The sequence below is a fragment of the Chiloscyllium punctatum genome, chromosome 3 (genome assembly GCF_047496795.1).
Source record: "Chiloscyllium punctatum isolate Juve2018m chromosome 3, sChiPun1.3, whole genome shotgun sequence".
In the NCBI taxonomy this organism is placed as follows: domain Eukaryota; kingdom Metazoa; phylum Chordata; class Chondrichthyes; order Orectolobiformes; family Hemiscylliidae; genus Chiloscyllium; species Chiloscyllium punctatum.
Genome location: NC_092741.1, coordinates 107,242,819 through 107,253,650, shown reverse-complemented (window position 1 = coordinate 107,253,650; position 10,832 = coordinate 107,242,819). Strand labels below are relative to the sequence as shown.

Below are 10,832 nucleotides of genomic sequence, written 5' to 3'. Positions count from 1 at the left end.
CTGGTCAGGCAGCATCCAAGGAGCAGGAGAATTGACATTTCACCATAAGCCCTTCAACATAATTCCTGATGAAGGGCTTATGCCTGAAATGTCGATTCTCCTGCTCCTTGGTTGCTGCCTGACCTGTCATGCTTTTCCAGTGCCACACTCTCAACTCTGATCTCCAAGCATCTGCAGTTCTCACTTTCTCCTATCTCAGCCATTTGTTTGGATAACTTCTTGTTGTTGGGTTATAGTGAACTGGGGAGCATAGTTCACATGTGCAGGGCTACCATTGTTGGAGAGTATGGTTTACTCTTGAAAATGGTGCTTGACTTTCAAAGAGGTATCTTGGTATTTACTCCTGGGATAAGAACAGTCTTGTCTAAATACCAGCTTAATTCCCAAGGAAGGTGTCTTGGTTTGGGAGCCAATTTCAGGACTTAGTATCCATTTTAAAGACAGGTTAGCTGACCTTGTATAGTATGTAACATCATTATTATACAAACCGTGACATAGATTGTCTCTTCCTTGCCATAAATTGATTATTGATTTGCACATTAATAACAGTGATTATTTAATCAGAAAACACCTATCATTTCAGCAGGATTTAGCCCAATGTTTTTTCGTGTCAACAAACAATGCCAGCTGTAGAATGATAACGATCTGTGTAAAGGTGTTTTCTGTGCTGGAAAAACACAGTTTTTACATTAAATGAGAGATATTTGTGCTGGGAAAGCCCTCTTTTACACTAAGTTAGTGATATTTTTACTAGAGAATGTCAGTTTTACGCTAAGGGAGTGATATCTGTGCTGGAGATACCGAGTTTTACACAGCGTGTCGTACTTGTACTGGGAAAGTGTATTTTACACTGAGTGGTATCTGCTGGAGGGTGGTCTCTGTATTCGTTAGCATCTTGGCACTGTTGAGGGAGTCTTGCCCTTCTTTCTTCTGTTGTGTGATCTATGAAGAAGCTGCACTGTCTATCTTCCTCCAGTGACTATTTATTTGGTGCACGTTAAACTGAAGGCGTTGATGATTCACAGCGACCTGTCCGGTCGCCTCTCAATTCGGTGGGAGGGTCTGCAGAGACCGCCCGATCGATGAACTAAATAAGGAGACAGTCGGGGCTGTTCTTGCTTAATGGCCAGCGGTGCTATCGCCTCTAGGCTGCCCACAACCGTTCTTTCACCGAAGTGATTCAGCGTCCTCGGGGGCGCCTTCTTACTCACCGAGGAATCCTGCCACAAGGTAAACCTTCTTTTCGTGTATCTCTGCAGGCGAATTCGACCACTGAAGCGAACTGGCACCTGTCCTAAAGTTGGACTTTCCCTTTTTCGGGAACTAGTTTTGTGTTTGAGGTCGAGACTGTCGCTCTGCTCAGTAACAGTTTGAAGCTTTGCAGTGCCCTGCAGATGGGGTATTAGCAAAACAGGAGGCAAGTTCTGTAATCCAAGCTCACGAGAAACTGTGAGCTTGATTTCATTGACAAGTTATCAGTATCCAATTTTATTTAGCAAGCTGGGATTCTTTCACGTAGTTACGAAATACTGTAATTTTATTTTTTCGCTCATTCACCAGCTTTGGTTCGCACGAAAGTCATCACTATTGCATGCCGAATGATTATAAAACATAATTTGCAGTTTTGGCATCTCAGCTCTCCCCTCTAGATGCACTTTAGCCAGTTTATACCGAGTGGACAAGCACCAGCGTGAGTGGGTCTGAAAAGGGAGGATGATGTCTTTATTTTAAAAGTGGCACCAAGTATGAATTGGGTGTCAGGCGAGTATTTCCGTGCAAACTTTGGCAGTCGCAGACTCGTTCCCCCCACCTCCGCTGCACAGATGTGGTTGTCAGTCTAGGATCTCATGTTCTGAGCACCCACCCTACCCGCACCCCCAACACCTCCCCACCCCGGTTACATGCAATGAGTAGTGGCACCCAGCGCTCTTATTGCCTGGGTTATATTTTTAAAACGTTTCATTGAGAAATCTTTCAACAGATTGGCATGTAAGGGAGCTGGCTGCTGAACCAGGAAACAGAAAGCAAAACTCTGGACTGAAAATAGATGACTTATGAATGCAAATAGGTTATTTAAATGAAAACAAAGTACTACAGATATTGGAGATGTGAAGTTTGAGAAAGTGCTGGAGAGATCCAGCAGGTCTGGCAGCATCTGTGGAGAGAGAAATAGTTTTTTTTTATTTGGGGGTGTGACCAGTAGAGTAGATAAGAGTGACTAAGGTGATGTTCCATATCTGGAGTTTCAAAAGACTTTTGGCAAAGTCCCACACAAGAGATTAGTAAGCAAAATTGAAGCTTCTGGTATCAGAGGTAATGTATTGACATGAATAGAGAAATGGTTGGCAAACAGGAAGCAGAGAATTGGACTAAATAGGTCATTTTCAGTCTGACAGGGTGCCGCAGGGTTCAGTGCTGGAATCTCAGCTCTTCACAATATACATTAATGATTTGGATGAAGGAATTGAATGCCATATCTCCAAATTTGCAGATGACATTAAGTTGGTGGCAGTGTGCGCTTTGAGAAGGATGCTACGAGGCTGCAGGGTAACTTGGACAAATACTTGGCACCAGCAATATAATGAGGATAAATATGAGATTATTCACTTTGGTCATAAAAACAGGAAGGCAGATTATTATCTGAATGGTGGCAGTTTGGGAAACGGTGAGGTGCAACGAGACCTGGGTGTCATGGTGGAACAATTGCTGAAGGTTGACATGCAGGTGCAGCAGGCAGTGAAGAGTGCTAATGGATTTTGTTCTTCATAGTGTGATGATTTGAGTTTAAGAATAAGGATGCCTTGCTGCAGTTATACAAGGCCTTATGTGCAGTTTTGGTCTTCTAGTCTGAGAAAGGACATTCTTTCTTTTGTGGGAATCCAGCAATGGTTCATCAGACTGATTCCTGGGATGGCAGGACTGATATATGAGGAGTGACTGGGTTGACTGGGCTGGTATTCACTGGAATTTAGTAGAATGAAGGAGAGTCTCATAGAGACATATAATATCCTAATGGGACTGGACAGGCGAGATGCAGGAAAAATGTTCCTGATGTTGGCAGAAGTCCAGAATAAGGGGTTACAGTCTAAGAATAAGGGGTAAGCCATTCAGGACTTAGATGAGGAAGAATTTCTTCACTCAGAGAATCTGTGGAATTCTCTATCACAGGAAGCTGCTGGGGCCAGTTCATTAGATATATTCAAGAGGGAGCTGGATGGGGCTAAAGGGATCAAGGTGTATGGGGAGAGGGTGGGAAGAAGATGCTGAGGTTGCATGGTCAGCCACGATTTTATTGAATGGTGGTACAGGCTCAAAGGGCCAAATGGCAAGAGCCTGCACTTATTTTCAATGTTTTTATATTTAACAACTCTCCCGTATGATTTAGAGCACAAAAATCTGGAGCAAGATAGTGGGGTTAAACAGGAACAGAGACTATTTGAACGAGGTACAGATGGAAACCATAAATTAGAGAGAAATACATGTGAGACTGAGTGAAAAAGGAGGAATGGCAGATGGAGTTTAAAGGGCATTGAGAAAGCAGGTGATTCAAGGTATAACTGTGAGCGAGCATGGCTGAGGACACAAGAGGGGAAGTTAGTCCCTTTAATTGAGGGCATGGATCATCTGTAAATGGCAATTAAAGGGCAAGGAAGGGCACATTGAAGAGACCTGGTGTTGAGATGGGATCAATGCAATGAAAGGAGAGAGGGTTCTGTGGGCAAAATGTGTGAGGAGGAATGAGTGCTACAGCAGGAAAGCAAGTCATTTTGTCCAGTTCGCTGTCTCCCACTGAGCCTTTCAGTCTAAGTGCTGTTGACTGACTGGTGTGCTCTCATTAGCACACTCGGGTGTGTTCTCACAGTGGGTATGCCAAACTATACTGGTTCTCCCAGCTATACTATTACTCCAAGATATAATGGCATTCCAGGAAATACCAATGTAAAAAAGAATTGGCTCTCCAAGGCATACTGCTACACTAAGCTATAATGATATACCATATGCTGGTATACTGGGCTATATTGGTACACAGGCGTCTACTGGTATGCCATGATAATTGATGCCAAAGTTTTAAAGGAAGTAGGAAGTATCAGATGTCATAACTATATTATTCCAAAGTTCACTCTGTTGGAGAACTGGTCTTTTCATTTTGGAAAATTGTAGAGGTTGCTTTGCTTTTTCAGAAAGATGAGGCAGGAGAGGTGGGGAATTCTGCACCAGTTAACACAACTTGTTGAGAAATTACTCAACATTTTAATTAAACATAGGGTGAACACTTTGAAAAACTTCAACTAATCAGCAGAGCCAGCATAGATTTGTAAAGTACAGATATTGTCTGATGAATCTGATTGAATGTTGTAGATGAGCTCATTAAAATAATAGACAAAGAAATATCTAATAATTTTAATTTTATTCATTTCCAGCAGTTAGTGATAAAGTCTTTCATAATAAACTTTGATAAAGTATAGCTTATGGAATTATGGTAAACTATTGACATTATCGGGGCTCAGTGGTTAGCACTTCTGCCTCACAGCACCAGGGTCCCAGGTTTGATTCCAGCTTCGGGCGACTGTCTATGTGGAGTTTGCACATTCTCTCCGTGTCTGCGTGGGTTTCCTCTGGGTGCTCCGGTTTCCTCCCACAGTCCAAAAATGTGCAGGTCAGGTGAATTGGCCATGCTAAATTGCCCATAGTGTTAGGTGCATTAGTCAGAGGGAAATGGGTATGGGTGGGCTACTCTTTGGAGGGTGAGTGTGGACTGGTTGGGCCGAAGGACCTGTTTCCACTCTGTAGGTAATCTAATCTATTAACACAAAAAGTGTGGATGACTGAAAGGAGAGAGAGCATTGTTATAGCCGTGATATGGCCAGTGGTGTCCCATGAGGATCTTTGGTGGGGCCTCAGCAATTCACCGTATTTAATAGTTGCTTAATGAATGGAATAGAAAGCCACATACCCAAGTTTGCTGATGACATAAAATAGGCAGTAGTTGAAGCAAAGAAGATAGAAGTGTAAATTTACAAAATGATTCAGTGGATGGGAAAAGATGGGGGCAAATGGATTTCAGTGTAACCATTGTTAGGTTATCTACTTTGAAACTACAAAGGATAGAAAGCACACTTCCAATTGATGGAATACCAGATACCGTAGAGGTCCAAGGACACTTAGAAGGTCATGTACATAGTTATTAAAATGTCACAAACAGGTATACAATTATGTCCAGAAGACTAACGAAATGCAAGCCTTTGTACTTGAGGCAGTGATGGTTGAAGTACGTCTTTTCAAATAGAGAAGTACTTCTAAATTTAAATTATCATGATATGTGATGCTTATAATTAATATCAATTGTATCTTAATAAGCTTTCAGGGCAACATGTATCACCTTTCCAACCCTCCCAGTGTTTGTCCATAAGTACTGCTTCCTGTGGGAAACAGTCAATCCATTTGTATGTATGCCTACCAACTGAAATTTCAACATATCTCCTAGACCATCTGAAAAACTTCCACTGTTTGAGATCCATTGGTCATAAGGATGAGAATATAAAGCGCTAGGAGTCAGATTACAAATAGTGTTTCAGCCACACCTAGATCACAGTTTAAAATGTTTCTGACACCACTCCTTAGGGAGAATATAGTAGACTCAATGGGAGTGCAGCATAGATTTAACAGAATCCCTCCTGAATTTCAGGGATTAATTTACAAGGAGATCTCATACAGATGAGGGTTGTATGTTCTGGAGAGAGCCAAGGGTTATTGAAGGTGCTGGGCCTTCAATTTGATCAAAAGAACTGTCAAAGTAGGTAGACAGAAGCTTTCATGTCAGGACTATGGAGAATAGCCTAAATGCTGAAGACAAGTATTTCTAGAATGGTTAGGAGATACTTCAAGGCAAGGCTGGCAGAGATTTAGCACTATCTTCCAACAATGGCAATAGATACTGGGTCATTTGTTAATTCTGAGAGAGAGACATTTTCATAAACTAAGATATGAAAGGATTTGGGATATGAAGGTGAATATATAGTTAGGTCACAGGTAAATCAAAATCTTAGTAGATGGCAGTACAGGCCTAAGAGACTAAATTAACTCTTACTGATCCCAAATATCCTAATATTGTTAAATTAACATCTCATGTTAAATTGATATTTCATGGCATACTGTGAGCTGTGGGATCACAGAAAATAGTAGGGAGAGTAGGTTATTTCGCCCATTTGTGCCTGTTCTGTCATTCAACCCAGTACCCCTGTTCCTGCTTTCTCCCCAAGTCCTTTAATTTCTTAGTCCTAAGAACTTATCTAACCTTTTTCCTTCTTGAAAACATTCAATAGTTTGGTTGCAACCTCTTTCTGTGATAGGGAATTTACCACTTACCACTCTCCAGATGAAGAAAGTTCTCCTCATCTCAGTCGACTGGACTTGTTTGAGATGCAGAGTGAAGCCAATATCATGGGTTTAATTCCCATATGAGTTGAGGTCACTATGAAAGTCTCCCAAGTCTCTAACAAGAGACAAACCCTATTGCCCTCTGGAACTGTGGTGACTTTACCTTACCTTTTACTGTAAACTCCATTGAACAAATTCCTAATTTATCAAGAATGTCAGTCTTGTTATTCCAACAATGAGTCTGGTAAACCTTTGTTGTGCTTGTTCCATAGCCAGAACACCCTTCCTCAGATAAGGAGAGCAAAACCGCATACACACAATACTCTAGGACCTCACCCAAGTATGATACAACTGCACAAAGTGTCTACAGTATACTAATAGAGCTGGTATATTGGTATGCCAGGGTATATTAGTATGCTGGGGAATATTGATATACCTGGCATACTGGTACTCCAATGCTAGTTTACATGGGTGCTTTAGCTCCAATTAGAAAGTATTATCAAATTTACTTTGAGCTGCATGGGTTCGATTGCATTTGGGAAAAATAAGGTTTCTAGTTTCAGTTTCAGCGCTGGCCTTCAATGCTTATGAAAAAGAGGTTGTTTCTACTGGTAACCAAAAGAGCAGTGAATGGGTGGTCTTGCTCTATCTTGTGAAATCACAACATTATCAGCTCCCTTTCTGCTGTAAAACTCAGACTTGCAATCCTGTTCAAATCACTCAATTGGGATTCCTGGTGTCAATCTCCCTTAGGCTGTCCAAGAAATTCAAGAAAAGGAGATATCTGAAAGACAGTCAAAATAAGAGACAATCCTTTAAAAAGGTGGACAGTTGGTCACCCTGGATATTCTGAAGGAAGTTGATCCATTAATACTGCTCTGCGAACAGTTTGTTCACCTCTATGGTGGGCAGCACGGTGGCACAGTGATTAGCACTGTTGCCTCACAGCGCCAGAGACCCGGGTTCAATTCCTAACTCAGGCGACTGACTGTGTGGAGTTTGCACATTCTCCCTGTGTCTGCGTGGGTTTCCTCTGGGTGCTCTTGTTTCCTCCCACAGTCCAAAAAAAATGTGCGGAGTAGGTGAATTGGCCATGCTAAATTGTCCGTAGTGTTAGGTGTAGGGGTGAAATGTAGAGAAATAGATCTGGGTGGGTTGTGCTTCGTGGAGTAGGTGTGGACTTGTTGGGCCGAAGTGCCTGTTTCCACACTGTAAGTAATCTAATCTAAAATGCAGTCTCAGTGACAAAAATTGACAGCGATGTCCTTGTCACCACCCAGCCTTCCAGTAAACCACTGATACCTCTCCTCATCCTCCATCATTTCTCCTGAATTACTTAGTGATCCAAATCAATAAACCGCTTTGTTCCTTAAGCAATATTGGACCCAAGGAACACACTTGGTTGGTGTCAAACTGATCTTTCAGCTTCATGACTGTGTTGAAGAGTTGTTACATGTGTAGACCTAAAATGGCTTTGAAAACGTTGTAACTGTAAACCATGCAAACACAGCAAGCTATCTTTAATTACAGAGCAGGAAGCCGGATGCAGTGAAGATGAGAGCAGTAGGTTGGGAGAGAACACATTTCTCATGGCTTTGCAATAAATCATCATTTTTATTTAAGTATATATTGATCTGATATCACTGACTGCTACATTCCAGTTTCTTTTTATTTGTAGTCGACCCCAACCGATGTTTAACCATGGTTTGCTCCTGAATGATTGATTAGATATTAACATGGTGCATGAGAATTTAAAATAATTCCACCCAGCTTTTATTACAGTGACGGTATTGATTCATTCTGATGGAATCGAAACCTCTGATCTGTGCTAAACAGTTCTCGTGGATGGTAAATCTGCTTTCAAGCCATTCATGTCTCATTGTTGTGTTTTTGCCCAAAAATCCTACAAATGTAATTGTTGCCTGAAGTCAGCAAATATAACAAAAACAAATCCAGGTTTCCCATCCCAGATCTGTACTCTGAACACCAACTCTGAGTAGAGCTAACTATGAGAATAATGAAAATGGTATTTCTCTCAAGAATCAGAAATCTGAGAATTATTTATTGGCATCCAAAATGTGGAAAGGCTTCTGCTGAGCTCTGATGTTTGAAATATCTCATTGATTTGTCTTTCAGAGTCAAGAACCTGTGATTAAAATATCTATATCTGGCTGTGGTTAAACAGTGACAAATTATTTGCATGTTGCTCAATACAAAATCCCTTTCTATTTTTATTGTGTTTTTAACTACACAACGTCATTGCCCAGGGAATTAATTCAAAATCTTAGTGCACTGATTCTTTTTGTGTTTAAACAGAAAGCTCAAAGTTCTGTGAGCTTGTCTCAGAGCTCTCACATACTGCGCTCAGATTTTATCTTGTCGATGGTCTGGTGCAAACAAATAGCTAGTTGAAGCAAAAGTCTGTTTACCCCTTATTACCATAATCAAGTGACTGATGTTTTGGTCAGCATTTCTCCACATCCTTGTCTGGAGTGACTGCACTATTTGTCACTTAGTGGTTTGCCTGGGTGATCCAACTGAAAGGTTACAAGTGGAAGATTGAAGTCAATGAGCTCTTGTAATGAAAATCAGTCATTCTGTTTGTCGTATACCAGTCATATAGATTGACCCCACAAGACACATTACTCACAGATCTGTGTTCAGGGTTTTTTGCAGTTATTTGCCTATCATTTGGCATGCTATTTTCACAGTGTATTTACATATTAACAGCACGTGGTGTAGAGTGTTTCATTCAACACCCTGTGAATGAATAACCCACTATTAGTATCCCAGAAAGTGGTTTTGGTTTGTCTGTGTATGCATGTATATCACTTGCTACAACCACATGAAGAGGGGGAGTCAGCTCCTTCTTTATAACCTCCGGAGTTGGCCACTACAAAGATTTTAAAACTTTTTTTTAGCTGTAGCTATCACACAATTGTTACGATATGGGATAAACCCCTCTGCTAATTTAAACCACCCACACAGAAAAGATTCACCCTATGCTGTAATCTGTTACAATTCAAGAGGCAAAAAATTATCCCAGACGTCACTAGTCACAGTAAAAATTAACAACTTTATTATTTAAGTCCAACAGAGAATATTAAAGCCAACAACTATTTACAACTCCTCTCTCTTAAACCTCTCTTTTACCTTCCACTTTACAATACTAGTCTGATTAAAAAATCCTCATTAAAATTTACAAAAAAAATCCCATTTCAAAACCAGTCAGCTTTGCTGAATTTCCTCTGCAAATTTTCTCCAGGTTGGTTTTGATGTTTTGCTGTGCAAAGTCTTTCCTGAGACAGGTTTCTCTTAGAGAGCTCTGAGCTAGCAGCTTACAGTTGTTGGTCTTTTGGCAGTTCTCCCGCAACTGTTCAAAAATGTCTGGTTTTATACCCCAAAACATCAGATTGTTTCATTGGTTTTAATATTATCAAGATACTAAATTCAAACTTCATTGGATTTTGGTGTCTTGGGGCATAATTTAAACAGTTTTGCTGAATTTGAATTTGTTTTTGTCTCATGGCAATCCATCTGCTGCTAGCTGTTTTGACCAAGTGTTACATTGTTACCTGTTCAGAGCACTTTGTGCTGTGTACAGCAGGCCTTGCTAGCTTTTTAACTCTCTTAAAGGTACAGGACCTCTACACCTTCATAGCACAATTAACATGCCTAAATTAAGGCACCCACTGCAAAATTTTCTTCCGTGCAAGAAAAGAGAATTTTGTTAGTTGTTCACCCTGGGAAAGATAACCAATAAAAACAGATAAAACACACAAACACAGTGATAGAGGTTGATAAGGTGTGGGAGGTGGGGGTGGAGGTTGTGTATACATTAGAAAAATAAACAAGATCCAGTTTAAAAGGTTCTTGGAGTCTTTTGCGTTGTTATAGTTGAACCTGACACCGTGACTGTTAGATGATGTTTTCTATTCTCAACAGCAGCAAAGTTTGTGTGTATGTGTATATGTGTCTTTATGTGTGTGTTGTGAATGTGTGTCCATATGGAAATGCATGTGTATGTGTCTGTCTATGAGCATAAACTTTTGGCTGAGTATGTATGTTTGTTTGTGTGAGTGTGAGTATGTGTGGATCTTTATTTTTACAAGTAACGACTATCTTTTGTTGTGCATCTATCTGTGTGCATTTGTATCCTTGTATTGATGAATGTGCGTGTGTGCAAACCTTGTTCTACATCTGTTCCAAACTGTGCTGATTTCTCCAGGTCTCTGCAGATTTTCTGGCTATTGCTCTTATGAATTGAAGGAGAAATGAAGCACGTGGCATTTTGGATTGCCTTCCTTTGGGTGACGATTCTGATTCACATAATCTGCGGGAAGTTTGTTAATAAACAAGCAGGTATGACTCACAATTCCATTGCCTCCACAATTACAATGTATCTGCCATCTTTTTCTATGTGCGTTTATAATAATTATCATCCTGTATTGTCA

General features: G+C 40.6%; 1 protein-coding gene across 5 annotated transcripts in view; it reads left to right on the top strand.

Annotated features, from left to right (window-relative positions):
• The first annotated feature begins 950 nt into the window (after window positions 1-950).
• LOC140463703 (uncharacterized) overlaps window positions 951-10,832 on the top strand; it is a 438,200-nt gene continuing 428,318 nt past the window's right edge. For all 5 annotated transcript variants that reach the window (XM_072558071.1, XM_072558067.1, XM_072558062.1 and 2 more), the window contains exons 1-2: window positions 951-1,230; window positions 10,607-10,740. In XM_072558071.1, the coding sequence (XP_072414172.1) occupies window positions 10,653-10,740 (88 nt within the window). In that variant the 5' untranslated portion in view covers window positions 951-1,230; window positions 10,607-10,652. The remainder of the gene's footprint in view (window positions 1,231-10,606; window positions 10,741-10,832) is intronic.